The 19,479-nt window shown below is 42.8% G+C and overlaps 1 protein-coding gene across 1 annotated transcript; it reads left to right on the plus strand.

Moving 5' to 3' along the window:
* Positions 1 to 2,103: 2,103 nt before the first annotated feature.
* On the plus strand, positions 2,104 to 18,781 carry IDH3A (isocitrate dehydrogenase (NAD(+)) 3 catalytic subunit alpha). Its single transcript, XM_069559682.1, has 11 exons — positions 2,104 to 2,319; positions 6,805 to 6,867; positions 9,207 to 9,290; positions 10,997 to 11,111; positions 12,081 to 12,268; positions 12,728 to 12,861; positions 13,718 to 13,820; positions 13,920 to 13,984; positions 14,926 to 15,010; positions 15,465 to 15,617; positions 18,082 to 18,781. Exons 1-11 carry the CDS (start codon positions 2,293 to 2,295, stop codon positions 18,163 to 18,165), a joined length of 1,101 nt encoding a protein of 366 aa, XP_069415783.1. The 5' UTR covers positions 2,104 to 2,292; the 3' UTR covers positions 18,166 to 18,781.
* Positions 18,782 to 19,479: the final 698 nt, after the last annotated feature.

Genomic DNA, 19,479 nt, shown 5'->3' on the forward strand with positions numbered 1-19,479 from the left:
CTGGCCCTGGTGTCTCCTCAGGGCCCCATCTCAGGCTGCTGACCTTTTCGATCTCTTCAAAGTAAAAGTGTTAGTTGCTCAGTCCTGTCCGACTCTTTGAGATCCCATCTGAGCTACCAGGGAAGCCCTCAGTCTCTTTGAGGATGATTCAAATGCCATCTCCGCAGTGGAATCTTCCCTAATCCACACCCCCTCTCGCCCTGCACCGCATTCCCTCCCCAAACTGTTAGAGCACCTGGCTGAATCTCTTCTGTGTTTCTCCCTCACTAGACTCCAAGGGCAAGGCTGGGGCTGATTCATTCCCTTGTCTTCACAGTGCACCTGAGAGGGACCCTACTTAGGAAGGATTTGTTGAGTTGAATGACCCTCCTTCCCAGGGGAAGTTTAACCGTGAGGAGAACTGCCTTGGTAATTAGGAAGCACCCTAGTACAATGTCAGCATCATCACTTAACTAGCTATACCTCAGTTTTCCTACAGGACTGTTGTGAGGATTGAATAGACCTTGGAGAAAATCATTTCACATTTTGTTTTTTAATCAATGAGCAGCAAGTAGTTTCAGTCTATATTCCAGAAACAAAGACATAACAGACTGTCTCTGAGCTTGAGGAGGCTCTTCAGTGGTACACAGCAGGGGAGAAAGCGATAAAGCTCCTGGAAGAGGTAGGAACCAAGTTCTACTGGCTCCAGGTATGGAGAAGGAACACATGCGTGAGTCTGAGGGGCTTCCCAAAGGAATCAACATCTGAACTGAGTCTTGACGAGTGGCTGGAATTTCAACAGGTGGAAATGGCACAAAAGAACATTCAAGCAGAGGGAACGGCATGAGCATAGGCCGGGTAAAATATGGGAAGCATTTGTGGGCTGGCCAGGAGCCCTACTTGGCGGGCACTCCAGGACTTTGGGGCTGGAAGGAGTGACAGGAAATACAGCTGAATAAAAGACAGTGTTGAGAGATGAATGGGAGAGCCAAGAGGTGTTAGGGCCGGCATGGGCTGTGAGAGCTGTGAAAGGAGAGGACTGTGTGGAGAAAAGATTGGAAGGGGCAGGTTGTTGGGAGAGGAGGCTGCTGCCATTGTCTGGACATGAGATGGTCAGTCCTGAAGGAGGGCAGTGATGGCAGTGGAGGGGAGTGGAGGGGCACTGCCGAGAGCACCTTAGGGTGGAACTGCCAGGGCCTGATGAGAGCAAAGGCCAAGAGGAGAGTGATGAGGTCCCTGTATCCTGATGAAGCCACAGACTTTATTACCTCATCAAAGTCAATGGCATCACTTGTGCATCGAATTCACCACTTTTCTAGGTAGATGGGTAGCTCTTCTCTGGAAAGAACCTTTTTCAGGGTGTGGTGTGGGGAGACTTGGTCTAAATCACCCAGACACGCAACTATGGGACTTGTGATCAGCAGAGCTTCAGGACTCTGGTTGCTGAGAAGATGAGGAGGGAGGGGAATATGACGTTATTTCCTCTGCCCTCTTTCTCAGATTTGAATCAGGTCCCCTGATTTTACTTTCTCATTGCTCCTTGCGCCTTCCCTTTCTGATACTTATCACAGTTTTCATTTACCTATTTCTGTCATACTTTATTGGCGTCTGCCTTTTCTACTGGACTGTAAAACTAACACTGAGAACAGTGCCTGGTAATTGGGCGGTACTCAGAAATGTTTAGAGCTTTGAAGACAGACAGTAGATCGGTAGTTGCTGGGGCGTGGGATGGGAGCTGGGTACAAGGAGCATTTTCACAGGTTGGAAAACTGGATTGTGGTGATGGTTGTGCAAGTGCTTACATTTATTGAAAATTACTGCGAAATTACAGCGAGTTAATTTTATTGTATATGTTATACGTATACGTTATACCTCAATAAAGCTGTTAAAATAATAAAACATTTGTGAAACGAGTAAATGATCTCCCTCCCTCCCTGAGGTTGTAAACTCGGTAAGAGAAGCTATATCCTCCAAATCCATAAGAGTGACTGGCATCCAGTAGACGCGGAACAAACAGCCCACCTAAACCCTGAAATCTATGAATGAAGCGGGAGAGGAAGGACTCTGACCAGAGATCCCTGCCAGCAGCTTCCGGGTCGCTGCTCTGCCCGCCGCTGCGAGACAAGCCCGGCGATTGGCCAGCGGAGCCGGGTGTCCAGGGCCGGGAGCAGGAGGGTGCTCGGAAAATCCCCTACGCGAACTTGCGGGGCGGGCTTCCAGGGGGCGGGGCCCAAAGGGGGCGGGCTCCAGACGCTGGCTGGGCGGCTGCGCACTACTGCCGCCGCTGTCGCCGGGGTGAGAGGAGTGGACGCGATGGCAGGGCCCGCGTGGATCTCCAAGGTGAGCGCCGGGCAGGCCCGCATGTGGCTGGCGGGCGTGCTGGGTGCTGGGCGGGGGCTGGCGCGCAGGCCCCGATGGGAAGGCGTCGGCGTGCGACTGGCTGGGAACAGTCAGGGAGCCGGTCCTGGCCGCCCGTGCGCCTGGCTCGGTGGCCCGCAGGCGGTGTGTAGGAAGCCCCGCTCCCGGAAGGTCGCGCCTGGGGCGGGGACAGCATCAAGGTCAAGGCGGGGAGCGCCGGTCCTGTTCCCGATGAGACCCCAGTGCCACCGCCGGCATCTGTCCCGGCCGGAGCCCAGGCCTCGCGCGGAGCCCGGGAAGGTCACCGGAGCCGCCGGCCCGGCTCCGCCATCCCGGCTATTTCCGAAGCTGCGGCCCTGCAGCCTGCAGATCGCGCACAGAGTCCGCCTCAGCAAGACCTGGGCCTTCCCCCGGTCTCTACTCCGGCCCCGGCCGGGTAACCTCCCTAGCCACCGGCACGTGCGTTGGGCTTGAGAGGTTTTCTCAGGTGAGGGAATCCCGGGGTCATTTTCCTGCCAGATTTTTTTCTCCCTTGGAGCGCTTCCCAGTCTGCTGTTGTAGCTATTTCCCCTTCAGAGCACACGGGACACGTTGCACCTTGGAACCTGAGCACCCAGAGACTGGGAGAGGGAGACCAGCAACGCCTTTCCTTTACCTTGTGTTGGTGAGAGTCCTGTGATCTCACCTTGACAGCTGGGATGCCTGCCAGAGCTGGAAAGGGTTGCAGACCGTCTGCAGTTCCTTGGTTCCTCAGTGGAACTAACTTTGCCTGAAAACGTAATTGCTCAAGGTCACACAGGAAATCCCTGTCAGAACTGGAAGAGGAACTCAGGTGTCTCAGGATTACCAGTTCCAAGTCCCATTTTGCCTGCTCTGTCTGTGGTCAAGGTCAGACAACAAATCATGCTGCTGCTGCTAAGTCACTTAAGTCGTGTCCGACTCTGTGTGACCCCATAGACGGCAGCCCACCAGGCTCCCCCACCCCTGGGATTCTCCAGGCAAGAACACTGGAGTGGGTTGTCATTTCCTTCTCCAATGCATGAAAGTGGAAAGTGAAAGGGAAGTCGCTCAGTCGTGTCAGACTCTTCCAGACCCCATGGACCACAGCCTACAAGGCTCCTCTGTCCATGGGATTTTCCAGGCAAGAGTACTGGAGTGGGGTGCCATCGCCTTCTCCATAGGCAGAGGGAAAAATGGGCCCTCAGGTCTCCTGTTGCTCTTAGAGAATGATCCCCTAAAAACCTACCATAAGCAGTTTAGCTTTTCTCTAGAAAATTTGATACTGTATTTCTCCCTTGCTTTGAGTATAAAGTGAGGTTTGCATACGTTTAATTTAGTGAAAAGTGCTCTACACCAGAATTTAGGAGACTTAGGTTTAAATCTTGGCAATGCCACCGACTGATCATGTGACCCTGAGTAAATTACTTAACATTTGTGAGTCTTAATAAGCCATCTGTAAAATATCTATCCTTGCTTCACAGAGATGTTGAGGATTGAATAAAATAATGTGAGAGCACCTAACACAGAAGCAACACAAAAGTCCGAAGCTCTCCTACCGATCAACATACTTATCTTGCAGCCTTCAAGCAGACAGTTGGGCATCAGTAGCTGCATTTTATTTAGTAACTGGGTTCTGCTTTGTTACCCTCTTCAGACCTGGACTTGTGTGTAATGGTAACTTATTTCACATTCACTCCTGAAGGTAAAGCAACTTACGTGTCATCGTCTAAACAGAAGTCAATCCTTTAATCACTGAGCTTACACCTAACACCTAATTATCTTTGATCGATACATAAAAGTTCAGAATGAGAGACTAAAACAGCTAGTAAAGTGCTAGTAAATTTGTTTTTCCTTTAGTGTAGTCTCTAAGAAAAAAACTATGCGTAGGTATTCACAAAGTGTTGGGTTATGGAATCAGACGATGAGGTTCTCTGACATGGACTCCCAGTGTGACCTTTGGCAGTCATTTGACCTCTGGCAGTCATTTGACCTCTATGGGCCAGTTTCTCCCTTTAGGGACTGGAGTAGGTGGTGCCTTGGAGGCTCCCTTTAGGGACTGGAGTAGGCAGTGCCTTGGAAGTTGACGTCCGGGATGCTGAGCTGGTTGTGAGTTTCAGTCAAAATAAGTTCTCTATTAAGAGTTCCATTTCAGGTTCTATTTGAAAAAGATCTGTATAAGCATATATATATATATATAATTTTTTTTTCCCTAAAGAAGCTTTATTTAGAGAAAATTAAAGGGTTTCTAAAGACCTTTCTGGCTCTAAAATACTATAATTATAATGAAGCAGTTTCCCATCAGCAGGCTTTTATTGAGTACCTGTAATACTTTCAAGAGTGTATTTATATGTTTTTAAGTTGGAGGATGAAAGTAAAAAAGGAAATGAGGTGCTATGGGTGAAGTCACAGGTTCAGTCCATATTCTTTGAGCCTGGTCTTGGTCTCCTTACCTGAAAAGGGCTACTAATATAACCTCCCCAGGTTTTATAAAAAATAAAATGATGTAATATATGTATATAATACATATAACTATATATGTATATTATACAAGTACAATATAAAGTAGAAGACAGTCTGTGCTTTTAAAAATCTTGTTTTACTTTAAGTTCTGGGTGATTTAGGTGCGGTACTGCCTTACTTTAAGGTCACAAAGGAGAGATGACAAATATGGAAAAGACTGGTTGCTAAGAGAAAACTATTTCAAGTATTGAAGCTGTTTGCTGGAGTGGGTGGGAACTCATCAGACAGGGCGATACTGGCCTCAGTTTTTCCAAAAGTATTCTGAGCACCTACTATGTGTGCTCAGAACTAGGCACTTTCTAGGCACTGGAGATAGAAAAGCAGTGAACAAAACATGAAAATCTTTGCCTTGTGGATTTACATTGTAAGTCAGTTAGTTTGGTTGGGTCTTTTGCCACAAAGACATGGGCCTGTTTTGAGTGAATGTTTTTTGTCTCTTTTTGAAGGGTGGGGAGAAGGACTCACGCAAATTTTATAACATAGCCTTAAAGTAGTCTCCCTTCCTTCCAATAGCCCATTTGCTGGTGGATGAACCACACTCTAGGATTGAGTTTTTGGCCAGTGGTTTTGGCATAGCATATTCTTTTGGGTCATGCCCTATCTTTTATTTTATTTTCAGTCCAGAGAGATAACTAGTTGCTGGGTTAGAGGATACAACCTGTTCTCAGCTCCTTGGCTGTTGGTGTCTCTTTACTACATGCTGATATTATAGCCAAAGGTTCAGGACTTTTAAGAACTGTCCCCCAAAAGGATGACTAAGGATATAACAAATGTATCTTTGCTCAAGTATCTAGCATGAAAAAAAGTTAACCTTCAAAACTTTTAATGAATTTTAGTTTTAATACCTTTGGTCTATGTAGCCAGTTTCTTTAATTTATTCTGTGTGTTGTAATGTGACTTTGTACCAGTTTTCAAGAACTGAATTATTAAAGTTCAAAATAACCCTTTAGAATTTATATTTCTGGTGTGTCATAGTGTTAAGTGGAAAAAAGATGTACCAACAGCATCTTTGGGTAGTGGGGTCAGTGGTGGTTTAGTCACTAAGTTGTGTCCGACTCTTGCAACACCATGGACTGTGGCCCGCCAGGCTTCTCTGTCCATGGGATTCTCCAGGCAGGAATACTAGAGTGAGTTGCCATTTCCTTCTCCAAATGGGGTTAGTAGATCACGTTTATTTATTTATTTTTGTATCTTTCCCTGTCCTAGCAATTAACAATAATAATGAAATTACCTATATTATCAGAAGTAGATAATTTAAAATCTTCATTCTGTATGACGCATGTCAAGATGGTATTCAATAAACTTTCTTAGATTTTTATTACAAAGTATAATTTCTTGACATTCATGGGAAAAGAATCGGCAGAGTGTGTAACTGGAGGAGCCCTGGAATAGGAGTTAGGAGACCCAGATTCTGGTCTCTTTGTGGTCTCTGTGGCTTTAGACAAATCCCTACTCTTTGGACCCACTGTTTCCACTGTATAATGAGTGAGTTGGGCTCTGGGATTCATAAGGACCCTGCTGGCTCTTAAAATTAGTGGTAGTTTTCCTAGGGTGTGTGTGACCCCCAAATTGATCCTGTGGTCAAGAGTGTGGACATAAAACTGTCCAGATCATCTGAGGAAAATTCAGTGTTTGAGTTTTAAAAAAGTAGAGTTTCATTCTATTTTCAACATCTTTTGACGACTTATATTGATAAAATCAACTTTAAAAGTGCATATTATAGTACTTAAATTCTCAAAGCAAAGGTAAACTGAAAATTTTGGTTTTCAAATCCAAGAGAGCTTGCTATGTTGAGCTAATACATGAGAAAAATATTCCTCGGAAATTCCTGAATATATCTGTGTGAAGCTGCAGCATTGTCAGCTGTCAGAGACGGTGCCATGTCTGCCTTTTAACACTATGTGGTTAATTCTGTGCATGACATTTTTTTGTTGATATTAAATTTAGGTCTCTCGGCTGCTGGGGGCATTCCACAACCAAAAACAGGTGACCAGAGGTTTTGCTGGTGGTGTGAGTATAATTATGTCTTTTATTTTTTCCCTTTTAGAAGTTTCTCAAGAAAAGTGCTCTAACACATTTATTATATGGCATTTAATCTCCATTTATTTAAAATTGGGGAAAAGTGGCCATACTTATATATTTAAGTTACTGATGAACATGTGTAAATCTATTAGGTCACTTGTACATTTTAAAAAAGATTGTATTATAGCTGGCTATATAAGCCTGTCACATTGATATCTTGAAGGAGGCTTGTTTAAAAATAGATAGAAATTACCCTTGAGCCTGTTACTTTATTTTGCAATCTCATTTGGATAAGACAGTTTTTTTTTCCAAACTAGTACAAGTTGAGAGAAAATTGTTGAGAAGCTTCAAAACCTGCTTCGCATTTTTATTTTGTAAGCTTCCCTGAAAACAGTAGATTGATCACCAGTTAAGAATGCCTCAAATATCTATAAGCCCTATAGGCTTATATATATTGATACGTTCCTTACATAGTCTTCATAGACTCTCCTGTTAACAGATCATCTGTTTCTCATTAAATCTGCTGCTTTTAGAATTCCCCGCATTAGAGTTCTGTGCTTTAAAAACTGATACCACATTTTTAGAGCATTCTAAGACTGTGGGTCAGTGACTTCCTGTATGTTTTTATTTTACCTCCTTTTTACAGAATCTGATTTGGATTCATAATTCCTATACTCCCATATAACATCTTACCCCATCAGGTACTTATAAGAGCATAGTACTTTTTTTTTTTTTTTTTTTCATTGACTTTCTGAACTCTGGAAGTAAAGTAGATTTTTCTGGTGGCCTGATGACATTTTGTATTACATGTTGGGAGAACAGGAAGAAGAAGCCAAAGGGGTTCTTTTGGCTCTGCTTTTGCTACAAAAGATGCAGACAGGGGCTTGTTAGCATTTCAAATGCATTCTGAAAGCTAATGAGATGATCATTGCTCTCTGCTATTACTTAATTTTCAGGTTTTCCATTAAAATATATGTTATCCTGGTGGGAATGTGGTTATATTTGAGAGAAATAAGAAGATAAACTAATTTTTTAAAAGAATCCTTGCATTGTATAGCTAAATTCAGAAATAATTAGTCCACTGCTTAGGGAACGTCATGTGTGCTTGCTGAGTCCTGTCCAACTCTTTGTGACCCCATGGACTGGCCCACCAGGCTGCTCTGTCCATGGGATTTTTCCAGGCGAGAATACTGGAGTGGGTTGCCATTTCCTTCTCCAGGGGATGGTCCCAACCTAGGGATCAAACCCCAGTCTCCTGCACTGGCAGGCAGATTCTTTACCACTGGATCACCTGGGAAGCCCCTTAGGCAGCATCGCTGGAAGCTAAGACCAGGGAAACGAATCAGTGATTTTTTTTTTTTAATCAAAGTTTTTATTTTTTTAATTCTTAGAGAAAATTGTTTCCATCCTAGATTATTTTGTCTAGCCTAGCCAAACCAGCATAAGCAACTAGAACTGAGACAGGCCAGGGACCATTGTCTGGGTCAAACTTCTAGGTAGGGGAAAGTCCACAAATAATGACATATTTAGTTTCCACATGGAAGTGCTCACTTAAATCCTCTCATCATTTCCCTTCACATACTTTTTTCCCCTGTGTTTGAAAGCCTTTGCACTACATTGTTGATGTTACATTATAGATACACTTTGTCATTCGACGTGTGATTCAGACATTGCAGGCATGATCACATACCATATTCTTAATGGTTCCAAATAAACTTCACTGGGCTTATTTGGATTACTGCTGTCATTAGGGGCCAGTTTTATAAAGGAACTCAGGAAAACAGACCCTCTCTTGATGTGAAGTCTGATTTTCTGTGTGTTAAAAAAGACCACAGTGCTAGTCTGGAGGTGTCTGAGAGTGTTTTGTAAGACTGAATGAGTTACATGAGAAATGGAAATTTCTAGGCTCCTGTTGGAGAGGGATATGCCTGCCTTCATAGGAAACCCTCTAAATTTTAGTGAGAGAACACTGTTGAAATGTTTTGCTCTCCTTGGTTTTACGGACTTCGTTCAAGTGGTCTCTTTGTAGTTTGTCTGAAAAGAAATTTCAGGTGGGAAGTTTACTTGGTGGTTTATTTTTGTTTTCTCTGGAGAGCATTGCTTAAGTTCTTTTTGAAACCTCTGGACTCAGCTAGGAAGTAGAGTTGTGGCATCTCTTGATTCTTGCCTCTACTTTGATGAGCTGTTGGGAGGTAGGTCTGTTTTTTTTTAAGGGATTTCTTATGAGTTAAGAACCCCTAAACTGGATTTCTTTTTGAACGATGTTCTTTTTTTAAACCTTCAAAAATCAGTTCTGACTGTCTCCTCTGATGATTTCTTATATTCAGGTTAAGACAGTAACTTTAATTCCAGGAGATGGAATTGGCCCAGAAATTTCTGCTGCAGTTATGAAGATTTTTGATGCTGCCAAAGTAAGTGGGTTTACATACTTTTGATAATAAATTGTACAAAAGTTTTCTTAGCCCTTTGGAGTCTATGAACTCTTAGGATGAATTGTTCAGGTTTGTATGAAGTTGGTGAGGTCTCTCATTAAAACTTCACAGATTCTGACTTGAAGAGTGTTGTTGCTGCCATCATTGTGAATGGTTTAAGCTACTGCGTTGGCATCAGTTATGCATAAAGGAATTCAAGTAGTACTGTAATTTTTATGGATTTTTGAACTCTGCCTTGGTTTAAGGTCTTTAAGTCCTGCCAAGTCACCTGTCTCCCTCATGCTACCTTCTTCTACCTTCCTGCCAAAAAAAAAAGAAAGAAAACAGAATAGATATTCCAAAACACTATTGATATATAGGAGATTTTGAAAGATTTTTTTTTTGGGGTGTGGTAATACCAAATATGAGGTATTATTGTCAAATAGTCTATCCTTCAATGCAGGTAGATATTTAAAAGTGGGAATTTAGGAAAGTTGGATTTTGTTTGACCTGATGCTTTATTATTGCTATTTATAGCTGCTAGGTGAAATAATGTATAAAATTAAATAAGTGGTTAATTTTGATACCAACAGGTAAAAGTGAAGGAATTCAACTTATTTATGCTAAATATACATTGTTTTTCTATATGCATTTCTAATTAAAACTCCTACAGAGGAGATGATGCTTATGTAAAAGTGTTCCCTGAGGGAGGTGAACGACGCTCACTCTCAGCTGTGAGCTCCTTAGGAGCCAGGACCAAGTCTTGCTCTGGTTCCTGTTCCTAGTGCATTCCCCGTTGGTTGTCAGCTGTGTGTGTACACAATGCAAAGTGTGGTTGCAAAGAAAGGATAGCACTGGTTTATACCTTAAAATTCTTGCCTTTATAGGTTATTTAATATTTCTTTTTTTTTTCTTAACAGCTTTATTGAGATTTAATTCATATACTGTTCAGTTCATCATGTAAAGTATCCAGTTCATTTCATTCATGGAGTTGTGTAATTATTACCACAATCTGATGTTTGAACATTTTCATCACTCAAAAAGAAACCCCATACTCATCAGCAGCCATTCCCCATGACCCTTATCTCTCCCACCCTACCCCCTCCCATCACCAGCCCTAGGCAACCACTGATCTACTTTCTCTCTCTGTAAGTAAGTAAAGTCACTCAGTCGTGTCCGACTCTTTGTGACCCCATGGACTGCAGCCCGCCAGGCTCCTCAATCCATGGGATTCTCCAGGCAAGAATGCTGGAGTGGGTTGCCATCTCTCTCTGTAGATTTGCCTATTCTGGACACTTCATATAAATAGAGTGTTAAAATTACATGACTTTTATGATTGGCTCTTTGCACTTAGCATAATGTTTTCCAAGTTCATCCACGCATCAGTACTATGTGATACTTCTATGAATCCTGTTTCTCTGCTCCGCACGATATTCTATTATAGCCACGCTAAGAGTCATTGTGAAAACAAGCAGTGGGCAGGTGGCAGCTAAGAGTGATGACTGGACAAGGGTAACGTGGAGAATCCCTCTGGGCATGCTGGAGAATGACCTCTCTTCTTGCATGCTAGGAGCTTTCTGGACCTTGACTGTATGTGTTTTCACCAGTTGCATCCAAAGTTGAAGAAGTTTGTTTATAGCTGCAGTGTGAATGTGAGTCACATATAGTTCTTTCCAGTTCACTGTGCTCTGTGGTGTGGCATCTAGGCTCCTATTCAGTGGGAGGAGCGAAACGTCACCGCCATTCAAGGGCCGGGAGGCAAGTGGATGATCCCTCCAGAAGCCAAAGAGTCCATGGATAAGAACAAGATGGGCTTGAAAGGTAGTGCTGATGTGGTATGATTGTTATTATTGATTTCTGTGACAGATGTTATATTTATCTTTACCTGGGTTTATCTTTCGCATGATTTTTACGTTTTTATTAATTTTAGCTTATACATGCTCCAGGCCATGATTCAAAATACTGGCGTGTGACAGCTTGGAATTAAGCACTAGGGAAGTGGTGTCATAGGATTAGCTAATGTCAGGGACTTGATACAGTGCTTGGTCCTCAGTCAGTCGGTGTGCAGTGCAGTGGATATTGCAGAAAGCTTCACTGAGGAAACTTCTTCCATATCTGAATCTGAAGCAGAGGGTCAAGTTAGAGCAGAACACATTTTTACAGGGTGTGTAGCGTGTGCTTAGTGCTGCCTGAGAGTGACCAGCTGTGCGTGGGCTCATTTATGAAGAGGGCATCAGACTTAGAAACAGAGCCCCTGTCTGTCCTTTCAAATGATGCTGGCAAAAGTGTCCCTCGTTTCATGAAGCATGCATGTTAGACATGTCACACAGCTACTTCATGTCCAGAGAAAGGATCCTAAATATAGCTCTGATGGAATAGTGGAAAAAATGAAACTTAGAATTTCAAATACAGTTGGCCCTGCATATCCATGCATTGTATATTCATGGATAACATGAACCAACCATGTATTGAAAATATTAAGAATTCTGAAAAGTTCCAAAAAGCAAAACTAGAATATTTCCACTGGCAACTATTAACATAGTTGTTTACATTGTGTTAGGCACTATAAGTAGTCTAGAGATGATTTAAAGGAGGATGTATGTAGGCTATATGCAAATACTGTGTCATTTTATAAGGGACTTGAGCATCCATGGATTTTGGTATCTGCTAGGTCCTTTCCCCAACTCAATGCTGAGGGACAAGTGTCAACATTAAGAGCTTGTGTTTATAAAGAAAAAGAAAAGATCAGAATGTATTTTGTTGTCATCTGCATATTCTTCTTTATTATAGGCCCTTTAAAAACACCAATAGCTGCTGGTCACCCATCTATGAATTTATTGCTGCGTAAAACATTTGACTTATATGCAAATGTCCGACCATGCGTCTCAATCGAAGGCTATAAAACCCCTTACCATGACGTAAATATTGTCACCATTCGAGAGAACACAGAAGGAGAATACAGTGGAATTGAGCATGTGGTATGTTCATTTGGATCCTTTTTCATTTTTAGTTAGGTTGCTTTCTATGTACTTGGGACTGTTGTTCAAACTCCCAGGTGAAAATATTTCCCAAAGACAGTTCCCTTTCACTCAGTGAGGAGTTGTGGGTATTTGTCTTGTCGCCTCAAACGGATGCCTCGGGGAGGGAGTGTGGTGCTTGAGGGCACAGGCTTGGGAACTTGTCCTCTGTTTGAAGTTTGAGTCCTCAGCTCCATGGGTGACCATCTCTGTACCTCGGTTTTCCTCATCTGTGCAGTGGGGTTTATAATATGTGGCTCACCTGGCTGGGGTGAACATGACTCCCTGCCGACATGCCATATGCATGACGCTCGCCTTGGCAGCTGGCGCCGTGCAGGCCTGGCACAGATGGTGTTGTCCGCACACACCGGCTGTCTGGAGCCATACCCTTTCAATAAGACAGGACTTCCTCTCTTTCAGATCGTGGATGGCGTTGTGCAGAGTATCAAGCTCATCACCGAGGCGGCGAGCAAGCGCATCGCGGAGTTTGCCTTTGAATACGCACGGAACAACCACCGGAGCAACGTCACGGCCGTGCACAAAGCCAACATCATGTGAGTCCCAGTGGGCGGTGCTCCCTCCAGCTGTGTGGGTGCCAAGCAGTGGCAGGGCTTGCTTTTCCTCTCTGCAGCTTGCTCACTGCTTCCTGATAGTTCTGGAAGATGGCCTTGCAGCCAGTCAGAGGGTCGGGCATTGCTCTTGTATCACAGTCTCCTATTTAATGTGTTTCCTCGGGTGGGTGATGAACAAGTTTGGAAGGAGCAGGAATTCAGGTCCTGGCAGTTTAAGGCAGGGGAAGAGAAGGAAGCCAGAGAGACCAGGTCCCCAGATGAGGTGGCCTGTTAGCTAAGTCATGTCTATAAAAGGGCAGTCGTTCCTGTGTTAGGAGGGGAATAGCAGGAATGTTTCTGAAATGGCCACCTGTTCAGGAGCTTAAAATAGTGCTCATAGTGCTAATCTGATCCAATGTATCATTCTAGCAGTTTGAATTCTCCTCGTCCCTAGTGCAGTAAAGGCTAACTCGATGTGTTAAGAAGCAGGTTTCCTAACCTAAGAAAAGTGTTGAGCATGTAAAATAGTAAAACTATTTAAATAATTGAGTAAGTTAACCTTTTTAAGCCAATTTGAACATTTCCTTATTAATAGATATTTCTTAATTCTTGCTAGATAATATAGTCTTCTTCATTATGATCAAACTCCTTTACATTTTTTACCCTTCTGTGCTTCCAGAAGTATCCCAAAACATTTAACTTTGCATTTTACTGATTGCCCCCCCCAATTTTTTTACTGTAATTGAAATCAGACATCTTGGCTTCTGGAACTTGAATTTCTTGAACTTTACTTCTCTGATTTGATCTTTTTCTCTCTGCAAGTCTTTGCTTTCAATAATTTTTATTTGATTAAATACAGGCGAATGTCAGATGGGCTTTTTCTGCAAAAATGCAGGGAAGTTGCAGAAAACTGTAAAGATATTAAATTTAATGAGATGTACCTTGATACAGTATGTTTGAATGTAAGTATATATTCACACTTACCTGCTATGTTTTGTGGTGTATAGTGTGTTCATGTGGTGCAGTTTTGATTGCTGAATGCGCAAATGCCTTTTTTGTAGATGGTCCAAGACCCGTCCCAGTTTGATGTTCTTGTTATGCCAAATTTGTATGGAGACATCCTTAGGTAAGTCTGGCTGTGCCCTTTTAGCCTACAGTTTATTTATAAATGTTCTAAAATAAATTGTGGCTTAAGAATTTTAATCAAGGGTTATAAAAATAGCATTTGTTAGAAGATATGAGTTGAATTCTGATAGTTCAGGTGGTGATAATGGTTACATGTTGGGTAGGTTATTCCTTTGTTCATTTGCCAAATTAGCTCTGGACTGTAGTTCCCTGACCATTAGTTCCCTCTTCCCACTTTACAGATAGTTTATTGGTTGGTTGGTTGATTTCAGTGTTGTATCATTTATAGCTAGGAAGGTAGGTATTCATTTTTACACGGTTTTTTGGGGGGTAACTTTTGGCATAATTTCAGACTTACAGGAAAGTTGCAAGAACAGTACAAAGAAATCCTGTGTACTCAGCACCACATTCACCAAATGTTAACATTTTTATCAGACTTACTTCATTACTCCCTCCTGCCTCCTCCTCATTTCTCTGTCTTTGCACACATACGCATGCTGGTGGCCAAATGGTGCTTTTGTAAATCCATCATTCCTTTTACATCTATTAGTTGGCATTCTACTGGAAGGATAAGCTTTTCTTTCTGTCTTATTTGTTTACTGACTTACTTATGTCCGTTTGGACTCTCGGCTTCTGTTTTACTCAGGGGTTCTGTCCCTCACTATCATCATCGATATTGGTGCTCAGATTGCGCAGACTTGGCCAGTGTCAGTCCCTTTGAGCTGTGTCTGTGCCCTCTGACCCTGACCCTTATTTGTTCTCTGGCACAGTAAGGTGCTTCAGGCTCATCCTATATGTTCCTGACTAGTCCTGAAATCAGCTGTTTCTTCAAGGAGCCCAAGGTTCTCTTAGTGGAGAATGGTATGTAAAGATAGAAGTCTGACCACTAGGTAAGCTGTTTTGTTTTTCAAAATGTCCTTTGAAATGCTTTTCTGCCCCCAGTGACCTGTGTGCGGGATTGATTGGAGGTCTTGGTGTGACACCAAGCGGCAACATTGGAGCCAATGGAGTTGCAATCTTCGAGTCGGTAAGAACCCTGGTGACACCTGAAGCTGAATTCAAATCAGAGTGACGTGAGAACCCAAGAGGGATTATCTGCATAAACATCTGTTAACTCTTGAGTTTTTCCAGTTGTCAAAAGAAAGTGAAGATTTGTTTAGCTTTTTGTATAAGCTCAGTTGATTCATTCATTTCCCTCTGGTTTCTTTTATATCCTTATTGTTTATTGTGCTTCCTTCCTCAGTTAAAATATTTTACCAGAAGTTCACTGGATAAGATTGTTTGTTCATCTTTTTACACTTAAAAGAAATTACTTTAGCTCTTCATTTTTCTGAGGCTTTATTTCTAAAACCTGTGTCTGGATAGCTGTTCTGTAGCTGTTTTCCATCGGAGGGGAAAGCTGATTAAGAGCCCAGCTTCCCCAGAGGAGAACTGTTTGCTTCTGTCCCGCTTCTGACTGTGCCCCACCCCCAACCCTGCAGGTTCACGGGACTGCCCCGGATATTGCGGGCAAGGACATGGCCAACCCCACGGCCCTCCTGCTCAGCGCTGTGATGATGCTGCGCCACATGGGGCTTTTTGACCATGCTGCGAAGATTGAGACGGCATGTTTTGCTACAATTAAGGATGGAAAGGTATCGGTGATCTTGCCACACTTGGGCTGGGTGAAATTCATTTCCTCCTTGGGTTTTGTATGTGAAGGATAGATGATGATTCTTTTCAAGAGGGCCAAAGGATTGGACATCAAGTAGGTGTTCCTAATGCAGGCTCCCTGGGTGAACTCAGGGGGTGTGCACATGTTGCATCTTCTGAAGGGAGGACCCGTGTGTTTCCTCAGGGGAGGGTTGAGAAGCACCAAGGCAGGGGCGCCAGTGTGCAGTGGGAAGGACAGTGATGTGGGGGTCAGAGCAGGGCAGACCTGGTTATCCTGTTGCTACCCATGAGATCTTGGCTAAGTCCAGTAATTTTTCTCAGTAGCTTTTTCCTCTTTCCAGCAAACATCTGTTGCATACATTATAAAGTATGGAGGATATAATAAAATAAGGAATAAAGTAAGGTCTGAGACCTCAAGGAGCTGGAAATCTAGCAGTAGGCATAGGTGTAGACTTGTCTGTAATACAGTGGTGCTCTGTGTCACTTTAAATGCATCTGTGATATAAAAGTAATATAGAAGTGTTATAGATGTATTAATGGCTGATGCTTGAATACTTACATGATCTTATACTCTCTCTCTCTCTCTCTCTCTATATATATATATATATATATAAAATCTCAGCACATTTCTGCTACTCTGTGGCGTAGATACTGTAATTAAGCCCATTTTAGAGATGAGGGCATCCTAAGTGGCTCTAGTGGTAAAGAACCCACCTGCCAGTGCAGGAGACATAGGTTCGATCCCTGGGTTGGGAAGAGCCCCTGGAGGAGGGCATGGCAACCCACTCCAGTTTTCTTGCCTGGAGAATCCCATGGACAGAGAAGCCTGGCGGGCTATAGTCCATGGGGTCTCAGAGAGTCAGACAGGACTGAAGTGACTGAGCACATAGATGAGGAAGTTTGTCCAAGGTCTCACAGCTCCTAACTGGCAGAGTTGGGGTTCACACCTAGTCTGGCTCTTACGCAACAAGCTTCACTGTTTCTATAAGCGGTTGTGGCCCGTGGGAGGGTTGTGATCGATTATTCTGAAAGTGGGAGAATGGAGGAGATCATGGCTTTACAAGGCTGGGCTCAAAAGGTTGATCCTTAGCCTGAGATCTCTTCTTTTTTTTTTTAAGTTATCATTTTAACAAAGGATAAAGTACACCTAATATAAAATTGACCACTTTAATAATTTTTGAGATGCACAGTCTATTGGGTATTGAATACCCAGCATTTTCACATTGTTATGTGACCTTCGCCACCACCCATCTCCAGACTTTTTCATTTTCCTGAACTGAAACTGTCCCCATTAAACAGTGATTTCCCTATTTTCTGCTGTTGTCTCACCCTCTGGCAAGCACCATTCTACTTTCTGTCTCTGTAAATCTGACTGCTCTAGGCACCTCACATAAGCTGAATCACACCCTTGTTCTGTTCTGACTGCCTTACTTCACTTAGCACAAGGTTTATCTTCAAGGTTTGCTGCTTATTTTTTTAAAAATTCTGTACTTTGAAATTTCTGTGGCCAAGATATAAGAAACCCAAGCTTGTTTTTAACAGCCTGATATAGTCATATTGAAGGGCATGTGATTATATATATTTTTTGTTCTGACACTGTATTAGAGAAGCTACTCATAGAACCCAGCAGAGAGATGCCTAAATTACACAGTAGGCTCTTTAAATTGCATAGGATGTGATGAGATGAGAGAATTAAATATATTGAGCTCTATTTGGGAGTAAAGAGCACAAGCTGGTAGAAAACAGGGGAAATGGGAGGATTTCTCTCCTAAAGAGGGGAGTTGAAGAGTTAGTAATTTAAATACTTCCCTAGTGTTGGTTTCTTAGCCTCCCAAAATAGGTCAAAATGTGTTTTTTAAAAAACAAACTTAAATTCCCCAAGAGATTTATCCAACCTCTTGTTTAGATTTCTGGTCAATGAAATGTCCATGATCAAATGCTTCCTTAGACTCTATTGTGCAGATCAAGGGAAGATTTTTGGAGGGCATCCCTCCTTCCCTTTGGGGTGAGAGCATCTTGTTTTGTTTTTTAACTTTGGCTGTGCTGGGTCTTTGCTGAGGCATGCTAGTGGGGTTCTCTTGTTGTGGTCCGCGGGCTTAGTTGCTCTGCAGCTCCTGGAGTCTTAGTTCCCTGAGCAGAGATTGAGCCCATGTCCCCTGCACTGGAAGGCAGATTCTTCACCACTGGACCACCAGCGAAGGCCCAGGAGACTTGTTCTTGTTCTCGCCGTGTTTCTGCGTACACTATCCAGTTAGCTTTTCCAAGTCCGCCTGGGGTAGGTGGGTGGTGGTAGAGCCTGTCTTACTTTGAAATGAGGAACTCAATGAAAGAGTAGCCAGGTAACTCACTCAGCCGGTGTCTCACTGAGGACTTTAAATAAAAACGTTTTTTGCTTCAGTTTAACATGTGGGTACATTTTCTGTCTTTGCTTTTCCCTTTTCTCAGAGCTTAACCAAAGATTTGGGAGGCAATTCAAAATGCTCGGACTTCACAGAAGAAATCTGTTGCCGAGTGAAAGATTTAGATTAAGGCTTCTACAGACGGTATCTGCACCAGTCACTCCTGGTGGACGCCACATCAGCCTGTGTTAGCGTACTTCCCGTTATGTATGCATTTATGCATTTGTTGCTCGTTTCTTGACAGAGTACATTTTTAGACCTGGCCTTTTTCTTAAAATCTGTGCAGAGGATGCAGGTAATGTCCCTAGACCTGCTTTCAAAGGACTTCTTCCAAGTGCTTGTTTTATTTATTAAACGTCTATCTGGTATATATATTTTTTGTAAACTCTCAAGTGAACTGTTATCATTTGCTGTTGTTAACCATATTATGCTTCAGTTAAAATAGTTTTCCTTTCACTGTAAATATCATGAGACAGAAATACTAAGAGAAAACATCTAACTTTTTAAAGAAAAAGACTGATATTCTTGGTTTACGAAAAAATATAATGGAGATAAAGTAGAATGTTGGCATAATAGCATGAGAGGATATTCTTATAAAACTAAATGGGCACAAGAGAAATTTCCTGGGAAAGTTTACATCAAAAACAGTGAATATGGTATATTTCTTAGTGATATGGAAAGCAAAGACTAATTTGTACTTTACATGAATTACTGAGTATGAATAAAGACTTCAGATTGGAGAAATATATAATGAGAGACGTAATTTTTGTTCATAGCATACAGGTAATGTATCGGGTACAAAGACACAGGTGGATTGTGTGTTCAGTTATTTTTGTTATCTTGAGGTTTACTGTTCTTGGTAAGAGCTTTTAATGAAGTGAAGGGGTGGTCTTTCCTTTTCACTGGACGTATATCAAGCATGGTGCATAACACAGCCCTCGATCTCCTGTCCTTTGGTCCCTTGGGGGACCCTGACTCGGACCTGGGAGCAGTCCCTCTTCCACAGCCTGCCTGTCGCTGTCCGGAAGTGGACCACACTCCTGCTGATAGGGCTAACAGGCCTCACCATATAAATTTTGACTGCAATTGAGGAACCTGGAGTACTGGCTATTAATTTTACATTTCACTGGCTTCTCCTTCCCCAAAGCACCAAATCACCACCCTCTGCCTCAGCACCACCAGGGAAAGAGGAGCTGCAAACTCAGCCTGAATTGATTCACAAAATTGTGCCACCCTTGGGGCTTGGCTCAGCTTTTGACCTTCAGGCACCTCCCCATCCTTCCTCCAGTCCTCACCTTTAGCATGATTTGTCTTTAATCTTCAGAAACTGAGTCACTATTTTCATGAACCCTTTGGTCTAACACCAAAGGCAACTCATGTCCTCCTTGGCCCTTGTGTAACATCTCTAACCTGCGGCTTTGCGTTGTCACAAGGGAGTTTTTAA

This window comes from Ovis canadensis, chromosome 18, assembly GCF_042477335.2.
Source record: "Ovis canadensis isolate MfBH-ARS-UI-01 breed Bighorn chromosome 18, ARS-UI_OviCan_v2, whole genome shotgun sequence".
Classification (NCBI taxonomy): Eukaryota; Metazoa; Chordata; class Mammalia; order Artiodactyla; family Bovidae; genus Ovis; species Ovis canadensis.